Below are 21,306 nucleotides of genomic sequence, written 5' to 3' on the forward strand. Positions count from 1 at the left end.
GGTCACAGCAGGTAAAAATGAATGATACTGATACTACTGTTTAAAATGGCATGCTGTACTGATTTTTTTTTCCTGGATCTGTTTTTTAGTTTCTCAGTTTTTTTGAAAGCATTTAATAAAGTTCTATATATCCCAGTTAATCTGTCTAATACAAAAAAGTTTGATCATTATTAAAAAATTTTACAAAAGCAAAAAAAACTCCTTTTTGTTGTTGTAATTTCACAAAAACTTTCTTGTAAGAGCCTTAATTTTCTGTAGTACATCATTCATGTTCCATTATAGCTAGTTAAAGATATTGTTGACATTATGTAAAAGCATAATTATGGTCTTGCATTTGTTTGACAAAAAAAAAAAACAGGTGCATGTTTGTGCATATATGCCACATTACTGTTAGGTATAGTCAGATGGTCATTAACATCCTTGAGCTCTATAACGCCAAAACTTAAGATGATGTGTGAAATGTTTATCAGTTTGGAACAGAAGGTTCTTACCATCAGTGGAAATAGGCTTTGTGAGTTTGTAAAGATGTCATATGAGATTTGGATGTTTCTTGATTTATACAGTTTTTAGGGTACTGCACATAGTTGATTTTCAAATTAGGATTTTTTTTTTTTTAATGAAATTTTATAAATATTGGAAGTTTCTTTAACTTCAGTTTAATGAGCTAGTTTATCATCAGCCATGGATGAACTGTGATCCCAGCTCAACTTGGTAGTTCAGAAGCTGTGGTAGGAAAAGTTATAGAAGGACATTAGGGTGTTTTGCTATTTCCACAAACACTGTGTTTAAGTATATTACTAACCTTGGGCTTCTCGTATAATGTTGTGGCAAAAGTAGAATGGTGGTTCTGGGCTGAGACTTGTGAGCTGTACCCCAGGCCACCTTCACATTTTCTGTTCATACTTCTTTAGGCCTGTGGTAGGTCTTGTGTTTTTTTGAACTGTGACCATCCTCCTTCAGTTCTTTAACGGCTTCCATTTATATTGAGCGTACTGATGTAGACTTTGTGTGCCATTTCCTGATGTATCTCCTTTATTGCTTATCTCCATCAGCAGTTGTAATAGGGACATAGGAACAGCTGCCTGGTGAATGAAAATTTCTCCTTTGCTTTTCTTTTTAGCCACCAGATATCCCTGTAAGTCACCCTACATGTCAGATTGACTGCTTCATTGAGATTCATGTGAGCAATATCTGCACCTGTTCAGTGTAATTTTTTTTCTGTAAAAACAAAACATGATAGATTGACCATCTATTGGTCAGATGGAAATGGCTATTAAAGGTTAGCTGTGCATTTACAATATTTTATGGTTACATAGACAGTATGTTAGGGATTATGTTCGGTCTGGGTAATGCGTTCCTAAATGCTGGAAGCCCCGGACTGTCTAGTCTATACCAAGGATTAGGCTTTAAAACAACTAATAATGAATGCGAAATTAGACTCTTATATAAACTAATTATGTCATTTGGCTTAATCCGGCAAGCAGTTAATATCGGATATGGTACTCATTACCTGTAAGTAGTTCACATAAGTATATTGCATGTGTAAACCCTTAAAATTATTAATTCTTCAAGCCATTGATTAGGGGCTTTAATAAAAATTAGTTCCGCAGAATATTGTTTTGGCTATTTAAAATGTGAATACCCCTTGGCTGTCTTATCTGATTCTGTGAGAAGTTACTGCTGTGCAACACTGTCAGGCACAATGGCTCTTCTAGTTAAAAATCTGCAATCTCCTTTTAAGCCACAGGTACGAGTGAATTTGAGACAACCCCCCAGATTTTTCACTGACGTGGTTGATGTGTGGACCTGCATCACTGCTTGTTTTGCTGTGGAAGCCATAACCTCTAGCTGCCTCTCTAGCAAAATAATAACCAACAGCTGTCTTAAACTGCTGTAGGTGTTTGCTGAAGAAATCCGAATCAAAGCCGCATATCTTTTCTTTATTTAAATTTTGTGATTGCCAGAACAGTCTTTTGTTTAATTTCTAATAGTTATTAACACTCTGAGCATCGTTCTCTATAACCTGGAAATGGCCTATGTAACTCTGTTAGCTAAGGGTCATGTGCACATCTGGATATGGTAGTACCAGGATCTAGCACTTCCTGGCTAATTCTTTTTCATAACTTTCCATTTTTATATGTTTGTGAGTTAAAATTCTTATAATGAATATAAAATGAGTACATACTCAAGCTCATATACTTATTTTTACTATGGACTTCCAATTGTGCAATATCTGTCTTGGTGAGTTGTATTCCATTACTTGTACCTCTGTCTGTTACTTGACTATTTCTACATGTCTAAAATGCAATGTCCAAGCTTTTTTCCAACTGTCATACCACTCAGACTGAAAATACTGTCCAATGTTAAACACTGGAATAATAGAGCTGGTAAAAACCCCCCACCCTGTTAGTCTCTTAGCTCCACTCAAAATTTCTGGTTTAGAAGCTACTACCCTAGTGAGGCAGGTTCTTGGCAGCTTCCTTTTATCTAGCTTTCTCTTTTAGATACTGGGATGAATCATGAGGTACAGAATCTTGCAAAAATAGGAAAGTTTTAAGGCTTGTTTGTTAGTTCCCCCTGTAATTTAAAAGTCAAGAATAATTTTGGGTCCAGTTGTGAGAGCTGGCCAACACCTGTGTGAACTTATGTCTGCTTGTGGTTGAACGCCAACCTGTGCAGATGCTTGAAGTAGGTGTATACCTGTCTTTTATGGTTTTCCCATTTTGCTTACCTTCTGAAAATTCATTAAGCTTCCTGTTACAGTGGCTATGGAATTGACATCAGAGCAGTAGGAAAGCAGAAATACTTGTCCATATAGTCACAGAGACTTACTCAAAATGCTTAGAAGAATAACTGAAAGTTCAGGGAATCTTAGTGGAGATACAGGTAGCAATTTTAAACTTTGTGTTTCAAACAAAAAATATTTTCCTTTTTTTCTTTCAATGTTAAAACACCTAAATGGAATGATTTTACAAAGTGTGGTTAAAAACTAGTTCACCAAGGCTGCTTGAAGCTTAAAGTTCTGTTTGTGTGTGTCAGATCTCTCTGTTCAAAAATGTTTCAATAGTAGTTTTGATATAGTTGTTTGATACAGTTTTGATATAAATTGGTAGTGATTTTTGCTTTTGAGTCTTCTTCAGAAAGCTGAAAAGATGTTTTCAGTGCCCAGTAAATGCCCAGGTTGAGTATTGGCCATTGAGCCTGAGACTTAAGCATTAACAGAACTTATGATAGCTTTGACAGTCATGTTGACAGGGGGGTTCATGCCTTCTTCAGGGAAATGGATCATGGGGAGAAAAAAATTAAGGTGAAAAAAATTATTATTCTGCATACTCCTATCAAAAGGCAAAGTAATACTCAATGTTTTCATTTTCAAGGAAGAATAATCAGTGAAGATGAGAGAAGGAAGGGAGCACCTTAGATGAGACTTAGAGTTTGTGGGTTTTTTATAGTGTAGGTTCTGTATCTTGTCCCCAGGTATGCTTGTGTGCTCTTGGGACTGCATGCCCTGCAGTTCCTGCACTGGAGGTCAGAAGAACATTAACTAGTGAGTTACCTTTGTACAGAAAAGATGATCAAAAGGGTTGCTTTTCAGGTAGGACACTGTTCTGCAGGCATTTCCTGTAAAATGACTTTGTTATGTATGTGCAGAAGAGCCTCACTGATAGGGACCAAGTTTCTTGCTCTTGTATGCCTTATTTCTTCCTCTATTAATTCTTGCATTTGGAATCTCTTTACCCAAAGGTCTGAGTTGTCCTGAAAATTGCTTTGGTTGGGTGCTTAAATTATCGTTGCTGGGAATTTTCAAGGTTGCTGTTTTGTCATCACCAATCAAAGCAATTTTTAAATTTTTGCCCACTTGTTTTAATAGAGGAAGGAGATGCAGCTGCTTGACATGTTTTGCAAAGAGTGCATGCCCCAGCAGTTTCCACTTTTTTGCCTGACTTCTTTTTTTTAAAAAGGAATCTTGTTACTTCTGTTAGAAGGATTTGGCAGTTTTCCAGAACAGATTTTATAAATAGCCTGAGTCCGTGTTGTGGCTTTTTATGTTTAGTATGAAAACATACTAAAATAATATATTTACATTTGTTTTATCTTGAGACAGAATTTTTCTCTTCCTATGCATAATCATTTTGGAACTTTTAAAAATCAGTCTGACCAATTTTTACCTTTAAAAAAAAAATCCAAATAACAATTACTTTTCTACAAGAAACACTTGGCTGCAAACACACATTTTAATTTGTGAAGTCTCTTAACAAGATCAGTGTTTACATTAGGAGTCATTGAATAATCTCATCATGATTTTCCTTGTTAACCAAGGGGAAAATGTGTAGGACAATAGATTAAATTGGCCTACGGTACTGCTGTATTGACATTTAAGTCGTTACAGATGAGCATGTGTATCTGGGTAACCTTTCTGAACTGAGCTGTGTGATCCACTGCAGATACCGCTTAGTTTCAAGGTGAAAGAATGGGCATCTGGGAGGTTTAGGTCCTTACAACTGGGTTTTCTTTTGTAATTGAACTGCTTTGCCGTTTGATCGTCAAGAGATTAGGTATTGTTACCAAGTCCCGTGAGGAAAATTTCCATAGAAGTGGAATGCGAGAAAACACTATTTCTTGTGCTGTAAAAGTTACGAAAAGGGTCAGAGCGTTTTTATTGGTGGCAGAGAGTTCTTTATGCTTAGATTTGAAGCATGATGAACAAATGCACAAAAGTAATTTAAAATACCCCCTACTTGGTGGAGGTCTGAAGATAAGGTGAAGTAACTGCTGCATTTTGCATGCAGTTCAGTGGCAAAACTACATCTTTGACTCAGTCGCAGCAGGGTACGTCCTGACTCATGAAGTTGTCTCTTTCTATTTGCGCTGCAGTAAGTGGCTCGGACCTCCCTGTTAGATTATTATTATGGGTTATTTTTGTTTGTTTATTTTTCTCTTCTGAATGGAATTCCAGAATTCATTTCACTCTTGTGGACTAAGTGTTGTCTCAGAATCTAGTCTTCTCTCAGGCCATTTGATGTGTTTTGCATTAAGTTGGGGGAAAGGGAAGGAGGTGAGGTTACTGTGCTACCTCCTTTTATCCTTCTGAAATGTTTGCAGCAACAGGCATTTTGGGAAAAGTTAGGTTACAGTATATATGTATATTAGATTGCATACTAATTCTGCAATACTAGGGAATCCAAGTTCTTCTACATTCACAAAAGCAGAAAGGAAATGATCCATCTTCTTCCTCACTTCAGGGTTTGTCTCACAGGGAATTTGGCATTTCTGCCAATAGCCTGTGGCTCTTGCTCCATGTTGACCCGCATGGTTTGTCTCTCTAAGGAGATTGGCTGTTGGAAGACCAGGCAAAGAAAATCTTGGCCCAGGCAAAGAGGGTTGTTTGAGTTGTTTTCCCCACCTCTTAGGATCCCTAAAGAGAAAAAATAAATAGAATCTATATCATTAGCTCATCCACAGTCAGTTTACCATGGTAAAATGTGGAAAATATACTGCAGCTTAAGATGTGTTTGTGGGGATACAAAGCTGTCAAAACAACAGTTAAATGTCTATACCATGATGTTCTCAGATGTGCAGAAAAAGTAACTTGGATCAAATCCCAACATGTTAAGTGGTTTTACGGGACACTGTTCCAGGTCCATAAGCACGCTGAGCACAATACTGAATCTCATTTGAGTTCTACACAGCTGGAACTCTTGACTGAAGTAATATTAAATCTTTTCATTAGAGCAGGCTCTGATAGCTTTTGTCTAATAGAGCTACGTTTTCTATTTGCATAGTTTAGGCAGGTAATCTGATACTATTTATTTGCTCCTTAAGGCTTGTAAGTAGTAATGCTCTTTGAGCATTAGCAGTCCAGCCCATGGTAAAACTTTTGTGCATCTTGTATTGATGTCTGCTAAATAGTCATCTTGCCAAGTTCTATATGTTGAGTCTTTTTGGTGCTGTTTCATTAACATTGGCTGAAACTTTTGTCAGCATTAGTGCCTGGAGAAGGGTGGAGCTAATTACTAGGTTTTGGCTGTGTTTTGAAGTCAGTATTAAGGGATACAGTAAGCGATATTTTGTATTGTGTATAATACAGACAGGAAGAAGTATTGCAGTTCTGCAACTCTTGAGATTTCCCAGAAGTATTCCCTCTGATGAAGCCTTTTTACAGTTCTGGTTTAGGATCCACAGAAACAATAGAGAGAGCCTAACTGCAGTTAAACAGTCATGGATTTGTACTGCATTAAGAGAAATGTATTGTAGCCAGAGTTCCTAATTTGTCTTTTTATGTGCTTCTACAGGTGTTTGCCTTTGATCACTGCTTCTGGTCCATGGATGAATCAAACACCACAAAATATGCAGGTAACCTATTTTCCATACACTTGACAGTGTAAATAACTTGAGAACATATGAGAGCTTGGATTTGTGGAGTTTTTTGCATTTTGTACTGTGATGCTCAAGTGACTTCTTCACAGAAGCAGACTTCTCATTTTCACAGGGATTGAGTCACCTTGAGTGCTAGTGCCTCATTTTAGAAGGAATGCAAGCATTAAGGTGCCCAGTATACTGTTCAGGAGGGATGCTTTTACATCCAAGCTATAGCATTCTTTTTTTTTTTTTTTTATCCCCTGGAAGAGCCTCTTGTGAGGGTTTTGTCACTTAAAACGAAATTTCAGTTCTGCATCAGAAATTACTTCTGACTAATGCTAGTGAGAATGTGTGTGTTTTTAGTGGTCTGCGTTCCTGTGCCCGAGAGAGGAATAAAGCATGTATCTTCTCAGATAGTGTGGTTATTTTGGGTCTTTCAAGTAATGTGTAGTCTGATCGTTCAGATCCCTGATGTTTCTAAGTGATCAGCTTTGTGACTCCTTTCTCCCAAAAGCTGGATAAACCGGGCAATATTGTAATCCCAGTAGTTCGTTTTCTCATAACTGGATTTGTGTATTAGCATATTCATACTTCATAAGAGGAGTTGTTTTGATAGGGACAGCTCTGAACACTAGGATTGCAAGGCTGTGGTCCATGGAAAGGAGAAGAAAAAATAAAAAGCATTCAGTTTAGATGTTCGTATTATGAAGTTTCATTGCCCATAAGAAATCTTGAAGGTTGATAGGGTTAATTTAGCTCAAAGTTTGAGATTAGTGGACTAATAAATGAACTGTCATATACTTGTGTTAAACCATATCTCTGACTGCCGTAGCCCCGGTATGAAATCCCAAGTCTCGGGGGTTGCGTTTGGTCATAGATTCCTCTCTATTTCTTACTTGTGTCGGTTCGTCTTTCAGCAACTGTTTGTGCTGGATAGATGCACTGCACAGTATTCATAGTTCAGGCTGGTAGAGCCATTGGTGCACGCAGCACCGCCATTTGCTTTTAAAGGAAGGTACGCACCCAGATCTTGGCCCCATGTGCCTTGAGTGTGCAGGTGAGAGCTGCACCTAGTGGGTGCACCATGGTGCTAACCCACTTGTAGAGAAGAGATAGACCAGAGAAGCACCCCTAACCAGTTAAACTTGTTTCTGTCTCAGTTTAACCCATCTCTCTGTGAATTCAGTGGGGTTCTTGGTCCATTTATTTTTAATTTGAGTCAAACCTAGATTTCTTTAGCCTATTTCAGAAGTTGCCATTGAATTAATCTTACCTGAGAACTGAAGTTTTATTATCTGTATGCAGATGAACCCCTTGTTGGACTGGACTCTAGAAAGCTGTCACCCGCATTTCTAGCATTTTCTTACTGGCCAAGAAGCTATAAGGTGTTTTTTTTGCCCATTCCAGATAATGTCCCTGCTGGGGCGGGGAACCAAAGCAAGACTGTTTTCCTTGTTTTTTTCCAGAAATATGATGAGAATGTAAGCTTCAGGAGTTGTATATGAAAAACAATGCTTTCACTGATTTCTTGATTTTTTTTTTTTAAGTTGTTGTTTTTTGGGGGTTTTTTGGTGTGGTATTGAAGTTAACTTGTGAATTCCCACCCACTATGTTCTAAAACATAATGAATTTGACAGAATATAAAAATAAAAGTAAAAAACAAAACAAAACCAAAACACCCACCCCCCTACCCCCACCAAAACCCCAAAACTGTTCCGGGCCTAAGTTACTGGGTTGTTGGCTTGTTCACTTGCTTGTGCATGAACTGTTACTACAGTAGCATTTCTTGTTTTAGAGCCAACAAACCAAATGCCAAAGTGGTAAGACTGCAGTTTTTATATGTTTGTAGTATTAAGGTACCCTAAGGATTTTTTCACAGATTGGCCTAAATTACTGCACTAAAAAAAAAAAATGATAACTGGTTTTGGCTGGGGTGGTTTGGTTTTTTTTATAATTCCTTTGCCTCATGGAACAAAGAGCAATTGTCCTAGCTGCCTTGCAAGTACACATGCTATCTATGTCTGGAGATCATACTAGAGGCTGTTACAGAATTAACAAGCTTAAAGAATCCAAACAAGCCACCTGACAGCCTTGAGTTTTTGAGCTAAACTGTAATTTCTTGATTGAATGCTGGACTACAGAAGGGGCGCTGATCCGGAAGCTAGACAGATGCATTAAATGCTCCCTGCCTGAAGTAACTGTATGTGGATGTGTGAGTTTAGTATCATGGGCAAGAGCAGTGATTAGTTGCACAATTAAAAGAAAACACGTATAAAGCTTGAAAGCTAAGTTCAGAGTGTTTGTAAGTGTAAGTAATATATGAGCTTCAAAATTAAAATTTTTGAAATAAAAAAGGTATGTGAGACAAATTTAATTACTTGAAAAACTCTTTTATCTTCATCACAGAAATACAGTGGAAGATGTGACAGTGGAAGGTTTAACAAGAAATTCTCAAGTACTAGGCTCCCGTATCAGTCATTGCTCTCTGTGTAAAACCAAAACATGCTCTTCTTGCATTAAGTTGAATAGATCTGTTGTTGTGTATACCCTATTACATTAAAGATTTTGTCGATTGACACATAGGACATTGGAAAACCCACAGACTGGAGTGCATCACAAACAACATACGTCTGAATAATGTGTTGACTTACGTGATTAACTCTTCCGTGTTACAATTTTTTTTTAATGTCAACAAAACCAAAGTCTGTGTTCTCCTGGAAATGCACATTTGTTACAGGATCCTTAAAGCTATCACACATGATTATGGGCTGGTTTTATTTTTCACTTTGCTGATTGATCTACAATACTGCTGGCACTTAGTGATATTGCTTGCAGAAGAGCAAGATTCTTGTTTGGCTAAACCTAATCACATGGGTAATTGGTAAAAAGTCTCAGCCTGTGGAAGAGCAAGGCTGACCCTGAAATGCGATTAGCCATCTCTTTCTTTTACACTGAACTCATTCTGTGAGTTATCTTCATCTTTTTTGTCTGAAGCTAGGGCTTATTTTGTATGTGTTAATTTTCTTTCTGAACTCATATGCAGGAAGTATCAACGGTTCTTATTCCAGTTTGGAAAGTTGCCTTCTCTTTCTAGCATTTGAAAACATGGGGATTGTTGCTGTGAAGACCTAATGCTGTGTATTTAGGTTCTAACTTAAATTTCAATAACTCCATGTGCACAAAGCACTAAACTATCCTTTTTTTTTTTTTTAATGATCATGGTACAGAAGTAGGCTCTTAGTAGCAGAATTGCGTTTAAAAAAATGTTTTTCCACTGAAGTGGAAATTGGATTCTGAATTCTAAAATGACCCAGCAGTATCACTAACATTAATAGTGAAGGTTACCCTCACGTGAGGAAAAACATCTAGAGAGGGCATCTTTGCAGACCCTTGCAGGACTGTATCTCTTGTGAAGACAGCAGGGCATCTGGAACACAGAATAGGATTAAGCTCTTTCACAAGACCTTTGTGGAAGTGGTGCTTTGGTTTCCGATTCTCCAAGAGGTAGAGGCTCTTTAACAACTTGATATCCCAGCTTAGAGATTGCAAGATGCAGAACTCGCTCTTAACACTCAAAAGGAAGTGTCTATGTTAAACTGTGTTTTGTTTTAGTCCAACCAATTAGCAGGCAGAGGATTACTCCAAATACTGAGGCTGTGTGTTTATGAACAATTTGTGGCTGCATTGTTCCAAGCAAGGAACAGTTGCAAACCTCTGGGTTTGGTCTGATCATTGCATGCCAACTCCTCAGCCTTTCTTCTGATGATTTAATTCTGAAAGACATAGCTGGGTATTTGGTGAGTATATGAGCCTCTTATCTGAAAAGAAAACAAAAAGCCAAAAAAACAAACCACAAACCAAAAATGGGTCAATGAAATAGATTTATGAGGAGGGAGAGGAATTTGGTTATAGGACAGAATGATTTTGCCTTCATCTGGAAAAGGGACGAGCTCTGCCTCACAGGCTGTAGGATAGGTGTGTTGAGAGTAAGCAAAATAGCTTCATATTACTGTTTGTTTCTTGACTTGAATGGGTCGTCAGTTCATGGATAAGGACACACCTGCTTGCCTTGAAGAGCTCACAGACATAAATAACACGCTTGGCATTTTGGTGAAAGGGGGGAGGACACTGAGAAATTCTCAGTGATGAGAACAAAGAATTCTTTTTACAAGCCTAGACAACAATAAGAGCCTATTGAAGTCTGCAGTAAAGTAAATTTTCAAAAGGAAGAAAAGAAAACCTTCAGTTTGGGAAGGATTCAAGAGATGGTATGAATAACTACAATAGTACTTAGGCAGGTCCATTCCAAGGACCTCACAGTGTATTGACTTGTCCGTGGATTTTTCTTAAACTCCCTAAGCTGCATCACGTTTGGCCTGAAATTTCATATCTGTGTTTCTGCAGGCTGCATTTTCCTGAGAGGCAAAGCACCTGACTAAGCTTTAATTTTATATGAAATACATATATATGCTCACTACTGCCCTTCCAGAGACTCTTTTAAAAGGAAACAAACCAGGCAGGTGGCTTAAAGAACTGTACACTGCTGCCCTCATGAAAGACTGTAACATGTGGATTTTGAGCAGACAGGAGTGTCTGTAGCTCAGGCCTACCTATTTAAGCTGTTATGTGGGAGAAGCCTATCCCTGTCTTACTGTTCCCTTGACTTTTTTTTTCTTTTTTTTTTTTTTAGAGGAGACTATGTAGTATGTATAACTTAATTTTGTGTCACACACCACATTTTTTGAGGAAATTTAATTATTCCATATGGTTTTAGTACAGAATGGGTCAGGCACTTGAAATGTAGATGTTGTGGCACCTAATTTGTAGTACTTGAGACCTTTTAGTGGATTGAAGTTTTTAAACATTAAAGACTCCAGTGCTTTGGCAATACTGTAGTGTTAAGCTGCAGTAGTAGCTGCTGTGCTTTTAGGTTCATGTTAAGGTGAACCATAGACCTCTTTTTTCTTTTAGAGAGATTCTTTTGAAACTGCTATCTAGCAGAGCTTTTAATAATTCTGATCTCCTCAGACCAAGTTTTATTTTAACTATTAGATCATGGAACCAACTGCAATTTATTGCTGTCAAGATTTGCTTATTAAAATGTTCTGGGTTAGCGATTAAGCTATAAAGAGCCCTGAATTTTCAGTGCTGTACATAACAAGTTGTTATTTGGTTCTAGCTATTTTTGCCGTGTAAAGGAGAGTGTTCAGGAACGGCAGCGATGTGTCATAACGTTGCGGTCATGACCTGGCTGAATGAATCTGTGCTAATATGAGACAGTTATCCCTATTTCAGATCGACTAGTTGTTGTGAACTAGAAATACTAGACATCTGGAAACCAGACACTGAAACAAAATTCTGTTGCAGTATGTCTTGAATGTGTTTGTCACTAAATGAGTGCCATCTTAGAAAAGACTAAAACTGTTAACTGTCCTTTTTAAAAGGGAGTTTTGGAAAGGGTGTGGCCCTTTTTCCTCCCCTCCCTTTTCTTCTGTCTGCTGTCACCAGTCTAGTGAACTGAGAACATACGAACTGTATTTGTAAATGTCATTGGCTTCATTTTGCAGATTGTGAGAACAGACCTAGGGTTCCTCTGCAACATGTAGTTTTCCCTAGGAATGCTGTCAAAGTGGATCTCCCTAGTGGGGCTTCAGAAACTTAAGGGAACGATTTGGAGGAAGAGAAGGGGAAAGAGCATAGAGCTATGAGAGAGAATGCTTAAATATCTTGTTTGGAAAATGTTGTGTGTTGCAGTATTCTTGCATGTCATGGTATTGATTTATCTTTGTGTTTTCAGGGACTTTTTATTATCTTAACATATTGTCTGAATTGAAATGTTCTAATAATTCATGCTGGCTCAGAGATTCCAACTAAGATTTTCACATATAGGTCTTTGGGCAGATAATGTGAAAGTTTTATTTTAGAATTATTCGTAATTTAATAGCCATTATTAACATGTGCACTGCTGTACTTTGCTACTTTTATTCTCGTTTTATATTTTTTCTGTTGAAATACCTAGCCATTTCAGTAGGTAGAGAAGATGTTTAGCTTCAAAGTGCAGTTTGCAAACCCACTAATAAAATTAATGAGGGAAGCAGTGAGGTTGCTTAATGAAAAACATCAACTTCTCATGATTGATATGCTGCTACCCTCAACAGTGCATTGCATTAGTGAATGAATAAAATGCCCATAATTGAAGTTTAATCTTGTGTTCTTTTCTGTGAGTGCACTTAAAAACAATTTTGATTTTATCCCATGCTAATTTGACTGGTTACTATAAACATCACTTTTTAATGACCCATTTGCCTATGTTTGTAATGCTGAGCTCTTAAAAACTGTAAGAAAGTGTCTGATTGACTTTCAGCTTTAGTGTTGACCATTTGAAAATTAAATCTCTTCTAAAAAAAAAAAAATTCCAGCTTTGCCTGTGATATTTGAACCGAGTTCCTTTCCTGGTGTTTAGCAGTAAGAGATTCTGTAGGTCATCTTATGGTTATCATGACTGTGCAGTTTTATAACACTTTGATATCTCTTTTTTTTTTTCTTGGGAAACATGGAAGAGGTTACTGCTTTATTGCTGGTCATAAGTGGGTAATAAAAGTTTTTTCCTTTTCTGACAATCATTGTGGCATATATATGCTATTTTTCCTCTTAATAATTATAATCAGCTTCAATCTTTGCTTGATGTTGCATTCTTGCTCAGCAAGATAGTAAGTGGCTCCCTGCCTCTTTGATATTTGGAAACTTCAGAATGTGCCCTCAGGAGATGTTTGGAAAGCAGATTTTTGTGTATTGTACATTCTTACTAAAATCTTCCACTGGTACGTTTTCTTCATTCATTCTTCAGTACTTTAACATTCTCTGTGGCTATTTCCAGGTTACTGAACAGTGCTTTCTCAGCATAGGTGTAAAATGATCATAGTTGAATGAGAAGTGAATGAATGTGCATGGGCAAGGAGATAGAGTTATTCCAGTACAGCAGATTCTTCTCTGTTTTTAATTCCTGTATTCAGCATTTCTGAACTGTGTTAATACAAGGAGCAGTGACACTTGGAGATTTTAGAAATAAACTGGAAAGATACACAAAGACCAGTTGATAGGACATCACTGCACTAGTTTTTCCTTTACAGCAGAAGAGAAATCAGGTTAAAGGAAAAGTAATTTAGTACTTTCTAGTCCTGTTTACATGTCTGTAAATCATTCCACAGGTGGTTCTGCAAGAATTTTCTGGGCTGACAATTACTCAAGGATCATAGAGTGTAAATATTGTCATGCAATGTATAAATGTGTAGCTAGACTTATTTTTTTTAATGCCAGTATGTTCCATTTTGAAGACTATGGACATCACTATTGCATCCACTGTACAAAATAATTTCTTGTAACTGACAACTGATGAAACTAACTTACAAAATGAGAGATGCAGCTGATCATAGCTGTTCAGAAAGTCACCAGGCAGGGAACCTAAGTTTAAAACCAAACACCAGAAGGTGTATAAATACTGTCCATAGCTCAGCTCTGCCTGTTTTGGGTGTACACATAGCTGGTGCAATTCTCTGATCGGAGCTCAAAGCAGACAATCCATTGACCCTTTTTGTGGTGTACAAATTCTGGGCTTTCCTATTAAAAAAAAAAAAACAAACCACAAACAACAACCACGCTTTGCCTATTTTCATCTTCTACATCTAAAAGACTGAAGCACATCTAAAATCTGCCTGGCACAAGGAGACAATTATCAGACTATGAAATTCTGCAGTTGATATTTCAAACTACGGATTTGCCAGAATATATCTTCAAACAGCTCTGTTAAAGTCTCTTAGACTCCTAATATGCGCTTCCTGCCTGACTGTCATCGGAATGTTTTTATCTTGGTTCCAGCACAACCTTGCCATGGGGCATGATATTTGTTGTACCTCTTATGTCCTAGTTCACCAATGGGTTTCATTGCAATTCTGTTCCAGAACTCTTTTGGGTATAATTTGTGATTAAAGAATGTATATTAATTGCAAAATTTACACTTAAATAATATAAAATTTAGACATCTCTTGTTATTTTCTAAACATTCAATTTACATGATACCTTTTGAAGAACTGCTCCCTTCACAGGAAAATCAGCAATACATTTAAACACAGAGGTAGCTGTTACACTAGTTTCAGGCTACAATTGCGGACTTGTCACTCAGTTGTACGTGAAGTAGTTTGTTCATCAATGCTCTCAATAATAAAAAAAATAATTTGCAACACTTTTTTTTTTTCTTCTTGCTTTCAGTAAATTTTAGTCTGTTTTTCAATTTAAAATAAACTTAATTCTTTTCTAGGTCAAGAAGTGGTGTTCAAGTGCCTTGGAGAAGGAATTCTTGAAAAGGCCTTTCAGGGATATAATGCTTGTATTTTTGCCTATGGACAGACAGGTGAGTCTCCTGTGAAAAAGGGGAAGAACACTTTGTGCACATGGGAAATAGGAAGAACAAAGCATAAGTATTAAGCTAGATAATATTTAAAAATTGTATTTTGAAATATCATAATGTTAAATGTCAAACATTTAGCACAGCCAGTGACAATGTAAAGTTCTTAAAGCAGCTCTGCAAATATGTTCCAGGTTACTGCCTGTTGGGGCCACTTTCAAAGCCTGAAAGGAGTAGTTCATACCAAAGCCTCATTCAGGCTTTTGTGTTTGAGTGTGTTCGAAGGGGTCCCAAGTAATGGCCCAGCTGCACGAAACCTTTAAGATAATTTCTGGTTTTGTTTACCTGTACCTTGTGGTCCAGAGAGCAAGCTATCTGTCTGGAATAGCATGTCATTGTTCTGATATGTGCTTCTGGAGGAATAAAAAGAAAATTAAAACATATGCTTCATGAACAAATGAGTAGCTCAGAAATTACATTCTAAAGCGTTTTCTTCTCCTTTTTTCCTTTAGGTTCAGGAAAATCCTTTTCAATGATGGGCAATGCAGAGCAGCTGGGTCTGATCCCACGGCTCTGTTGTGCTTTATTTCAGAGAATCTCTGTGGAAGAAAACGACTCTCATACTTTTAAAGTTGAAGTATCCTATATGGAAATCTACAATGAGAAAGTCAGAGATCTGCTTGACCCGAAAGGGTGAGTAACTTCACTCTCCCCCACAGCCTTCCTTATTTTTTTCTGAAACTATAAAAGTGAAAATGACTTTTGGAATTCCTTGAGAAAGTGATTGTGTCCCTGTACTTGGCACTGATGAGGCCGCACCTTGAATACTGTGTTCAGTTTTGGGCCCCTCACTACAAGGAGGGCACTGAGGTGCTGGAGCGTGTCCAGAGAAGGGCAGCGAAGCTGCTGAAGCATCTAGAGCATAAGTCTTATGAGGAGCAGCTGAGGAAACTGGGGTGATTTAGTCTGGAGAAGAGGAGGCTGAGGGAGACCTTATCTCTCTCTACAACTACTTGAAAGGAGGTTGTGGTAAGGTGGGTGTTGATCTCTTCTCCCAAGTAACTAGCGATAGAACGAGAGGAGATGGCCTCACGTTGTGCCAGGGGAGGTTTAGATGAGATACTAGGAAAAATTTCTTTACTGAAAGAATGGTCAAACATTGGAACAGGCTGCCCAGGGAGGTGGTGGAGTCACCATCTCTGGAAGTGTTTAAAAAACGTGTGGACATGGCACTTTGGGACATGGTTTAGGGGGCATAGTGGTGTTGGGTTGATGGTTGGACTTGATGATCTTAAAGGTCTTTTCCACCCTTAATGATTCTATGTGATGCTGTGAGGAGGTTTTTTCAGAATGTATGTTTATATGACTTCTTTAGAAAAGATTAGATACCAAACGTCAGAAAGAAGTGAATAACCATGCAAAGCTTGTATACGAAGTAGTAACTGGCATGGATCAGTTTAAATATTAGGATATCATCATAATGATGCAAACAAATGCTGTATGAAGTAGTTTACCACCTGAAAGTAAGACGATGTACAAGTAAATTCTGGGGTATTTTTGCCGTATGATCCAGACCGCATTCAGGTAAGAATTTTCATCAACTAGAAGGAGTTTGAAGCTTATTTACAACTTGGTTCTCCTGGTTTAGACGTTGAACTTTCTGAATGTGGAAGGCCAGCACCTCTAGAGTATGCTCATGGCACTTTCCGTTTTGTCTACACAAAAATACTAGTTGGACTCTCTGGCTTGGAGATGTCTACAGAAGAGGTAGTTTGATAGTTTTGGGGGTTTTTTTGGCTGAGCATTGATACGTGGTATATATTCTTATTCTTGAAAATAATTGCACTAGGTGAAGAAGTATGCAAGCTAGTTAAAAAGGTAGATTTGAGACTTACTTGATATATGTCAATAAAGTGTGGAAAATGCAAGAAGAATTGAAGCTTTAGCAAATTTCTGGGGGGAGGAGGGGGACTTGCTTTCCTTTTTTGTCATCATTCTTTCTGCCAAATAAAGCATTTCAGATTTTGTTCCAGTCACAAATACTGGGGTGAGAGGGTGCGTTAGAAATAATTCATGTATATAGATTAAAACTGGTTAGATTAATTTGAGTCTTTATTGTTAATTTGAGTTTAAAACAATTCTGGAAGACTTGTTTCCTCCTGTTACAATTAAAAGACATAAATTGACTTCTGCTATATAGAAGATTCTTAGCATTTCATACTATAATTTTCGTTTTTCAATAAAGTTCACACTAGAAGATTATGCATAAAGTCTACTTTATTCCGTAGGAGTCGTCAGTCCCTTAAGGTTCGAGAGCACAAAGTGTTGGGACCGTATGTAGATGGCCTGTCTCAGCTGGCTGTTACAAACTTTGAGGTAAATCTAAACCAACGACAAGTTTATGGATAACACCTATGTACATAAGCAATAGGAATCTTATAAGAGATAAACTAGTGTCTGTCCAGACATTTTGGTTCTTGAGTGTTTGTGGTCTCTGGCAATCTCAAAGATCTCTAATGCTTCAGGAGTAGTTATTTCATGTAAAAGCATTGGATTTGTCTTTATGTTAGTTAAAAATATAATAGCGCTATCTCTTTATTTTGCAGTTTTCAATGCATATAGTATACACCAAGAACACAATGTTTCCTTGACACAGGAAATATGAGACCTCCAAAATAAGAATATTAGTTTTCCAGCATGAATTCCTTTGATTTTGTTGTTAAATATGACCTCTTATTTTATACAGGTATATTGCATGAGGAGCTACAACGTGGCTTATATAATTCATAACTTAAATAATGACAGCATCTGAGCACTTGAGTTACCAAAACGTGTTCAAATAAATGAGGATTGTAGAAGCCAATGAACTACTATAGCTGTAATGGAAACAATTAAAGCAGTGCAGTTGTATGAATTGCGTAGGCCTTTCTTCTTATGACGAAGCTGATTTGGAAATGTTGTTTTTTTAAAAAAAATGTTCATTCTTTGTGTAGCATTAAATGAGAACTATGTTTCCTTTTTGTGGGTCTTTTAGTTTTCTGAAGCATCTGTGCACATTACAGAGTTGTAAAAAGTGATTTTACAGCTTTTATGGTGAATTGCGTACTTTGAAAGCACACCACCTTTGGTGAAGTTCTAGGAAACTTTGTACCTTCCCACATATGTGAAAACAAAGATGACTATGCCGACTCTGATATGTGTGCTTGCTGAGTCTTCCAAAATAGTTTCATTAAAGTCAGCCAAAAACTAAGTATGAACTATCTCCAGGTGAGGTAACCCTTTGAGCCAATTAAGTGAAGATAGTATGAGTGCAGTTCAGTGAAGAGACGCATTGTGTTCACTTGTGTAAGTAGATCTGTGCTGGCCTGATTACGGGCATTAAACAATATGATTTTTAATGTGGATATTGCCACCTTATTTCAGCAGCAGATAAGGAGAAGGTGCATTGAATGTAGTTGCTGGGCTTTTAAGTACAACAGAACAGAGATGTGCTTTAACGTCGCTCTGTGGAACTATATACTCTCTGTGCCAATATATCTCAAAATGTGCAAAGAATTTTCTCATTACTTCTACCTTCCCTTCTTCCTCTCTCCCACATGTACACACCCTTCCATCTAGATGGGGATTTTGTTCAGCAAGCACAATGCTTGCTTTTATCCTAGCATCATTTTTTCACTCTTTTTGCTCTAGGATATTGAGTCACTGATGTCAGAGGGAAACAAATCACGGACAGTTGCTGCAACCAACATGAATGAAGAAAGCAGCCGCTCTCATGCTGTGTTCAATATTATAGTGACTCAGACACTTTATGACCTGCATTCTGGTGTATGTATTTCTGTTGATTAATTTATGAAGTTGTGGTGAATTCTTCTTCCCTCCTTTTCCACATACATTATCTGTTTAGCTGTGCTTCTACCTTCAATGCCATGGGGGCCAGTAATCAAAGTAATATTGGCAAGACTGTAAGATTGAGGGAACCCTGGAAGAGTGGGGAAGAACACCAGATAAAGCAAACGGTTGGATCACTTTTTAAGATTGTATTGCCACCATGAAACCTGTCTTAGGTCTTAACTGTTGCTGAAGTTGATGTATTTTAATGACCTACTCTGCCAGTAAGGTTATTGATGTTACCACACAGTTGATTCTGGTTCATTAGTGCTTCAGCGCTTTACTAGAAGATATATGAGTGACTCTTAAAGAGCTATAAAAACTCTTGCAAATTCCTTCTCTCATATCTTGAATTTGATATTTTAACCACATTATTATGAAGAACAGTGTTTCCTGATGCCAGTGTCAGACATGTTAGCACTTTGTGCTGGCGTTTCTTAGCTGCTCTTCTCCCATGTACCATCTGTGCAGAATTCTGGAGAGAAAGTCAGCAAGGTCAGCCTGGTGGATTTGGCTGGGAGCGAGAGAGTGTCCAAAACGGGAGCTGCAGGAGAACGTCTGAAGGAAGGCAGCAACATAAACAAGTAAGACATTGGCATATGCAGATTGTAAAGCTTAATCTTTTAAGAATCATTTGTTTCCTTGGCCTCTTCTCATGGTGTGCTTGTCACAAGTCAGCTCAAATGAGAGACCTCCTCAAAAGCAGTTTGATATGGCTCTTTCAGCTGCTCTGTGTTAAACACCGTGTGTTTCCTTACATTGGCGTAGGGACCCTGATTCATACTTGACTCAAATGAAGGCTACATGAATTTTATCTGGAAAAAGTGACAGCAGTGCTCTTTAATTAAGCATACACCTTTTGTGATTCATTTATACACCCTGTCCCGAGGCTCATATGTTTGTCTCATCATCTGCTCAAGGAAGAATGCAAAGTTGCAGAGTTGAATGGCTTTGTTCCAACATGTATTAAAATATGTAAGAGTATAATTCACAGTTTAAGAAAACCAGATCAGAATGAAGCTGTGTTAGTTTAGCATTGCCTTGGGCATTTGTACTCAAGCAATGACAAGTTTCACGGCACTTTTTTACCATAATTACTGTGTTACTGCCTAAAAGTAAGAATTTAGCACACTATTACTACTGGCTTAAATACACAATTTTTCCTGGGAAAGAAAGTTTAACTGTTAGAATAAAAACTACTGCTTTTTCAATTTAATTTTAAAATGTCACAAAATGTTTTAGTGTTTTAAGTTAACAATAGCAGCACAAAGTGTGTTTGAACAGCGTTCATACTTAAAATGATTTTAAATTACCTCTTTTTAGAGTTTGAACATGTTTGCTCTTTCTAGCTTAATTTCTAATCTACTTCATGTTTAATGCATCATATTGGTAGCCACGCTGGCATAGTCCTTGTGAAATGAAATGATGTGGCTCTTTTTGCCTAATGGCAGGTATTGTACCTTTACTGCACAGGTTACTAGTTAAATTCAGATTGGATTTACTGGAAACTGTATTTGTATTTTGCATAAACAAAGGTGAAATTAAATGTTTCCTTCTAATTCTTGAGGAAGAATTCAAATGCCAACTCTCCCAACAGCTATTAACAAATTGCAAATGTAGCTATAGATACAGAAAAACTTCCTTTTTTTTTTCCTATTAGGATGTTTACTCAGTTTTAAACTTTTACTGTATCGATGCAGTAGGGGAAAGTTGTTTAGCTCATGCTGAACCTCTTTGACAATAGAGGATCTTCAGATGTAAGCAGCAAACTTTTCTGTAAAAGATACTTTAAAAGAAAAGTGGACAGCTCTACAATTTCCCATCAATTAAATTATTATATGGTATAAATTGCTGTTACTTAGTCCATTTATTAAGCATTCTTTATTTGAAATCTCTTTTGGAACTGGTAGAATGATAGAATCCTAGAATAGTTTGGGTTGGAAGGGACCTTTAAAGGTCATCTAGTCCAAGTCCCCTGCAATGAGCAGAGACATCTTCAACTAAATCGGGTTGCTCAGAGCCCTGTCCAGCCTGACCTGGAATGTTTCCAGGGATGGAAGGTGAAAGAGAATTCTTAGTGCTGCGCTTAGTGTCTTCTGCTAGGTTTTTGCTGTTACCTGGAGTTTTAATGAAGTCTGACTTTTACTGGAAGCCTCAAAATTGGTGTGCGTGTTTTATCAGACTAGTTCTTCAGAGAACGTTGTGTACAATCTTCTTTTGGGTGTGATGCGCCTTACTTATTAGAGAAAGGCAATAATCTTTTCTGGAGTGATACAGTGTGCTTTATATACCTTACTATGTCAGCTCCTTTTTTTTATTATTCTTTTATGAAAAAGCAGTAGCTTGGACTGATAGCATGTGCTATGTTTAATGAGATCAAGAATGGAGCTGCTGAAATTACCTGGCAAATAAATTTGCTGTTTGTGCTATGTTTCATTGCCTTGAAGAAGAATGTGGAAGTAACGTAACTGTTTAAGTATTTAGAAGACAGGGAAAATGAACACTCAGCTGTGCATTCCAAAACGGCGTAGTGTGACATTCAGCCAGTCTCTGCAGGTTTCCGTGCTCTTTTTTTTCTGCATGAAACCTGGCTAGGGCTCCAGTAGCTGCCGCTTCTGTCCCACAACTCATTGCGTTGTAAACCCTCTTTCCTGTCT

At 37.5% G+C, this 21,306-nt stretch overlaps 1 protein-coding gene across 1 annotated transcript in view; it reads left to right on the forward strand.

Annotated features, from left to right (window-relative positions):
• Positions 1 to 21,306, forward strand: part of KIF13A (kinesin family member 13A) — a 115,022-nt gene that overhangs the window by 45,663 nt on the left and 48,053 nt on the right. Inside the window, exons 3-8 of the mRNA XM_010285816.1 lie at positions 6,294 to 6,354; positions 14,675 to 14,767; positions 15,274 to 15,454; positions 17,050 to 17,137; positions 18,452 to 18,586; positions 19,121 to 19,233. Coding sequence (XP_010284118.1) covers positions 6,294 to 6,354; positions 14,675 to 14,767; positions 15,274 to 15,454; positions 17,050 to 17,137; positions 18,452 to 18,586; positions 19,121 to 19,233 — 671 coding nt within the window. The remainder of the gene's footprint in view (positions 1 to 6,293; positions 6,355 to 14,674; positions 14,768 to 15,273; positions 15,455 to 17,049; positions 17,138 to 18,451; positions 18,587 to 19,120; positions 19,234 to 21,306) is intronic.

Source organism: Phaethon lepturus, unplaced genomic scaffold (genome assembly GCF_000687285.1).
Source record: "Phaethon lepturus isolate BGI_N335 unplaced genomic scaffold, ASM68728v1 scaffold10494, whole genome shotgun sequence".
In the NCBI taxonomy this organism is placed as follows: Eukaryota; Metazoa; Chordata; class Aves; order Phaethontiformes; family Phaethontidae; genus Phaethon; species Phaethon lepturus.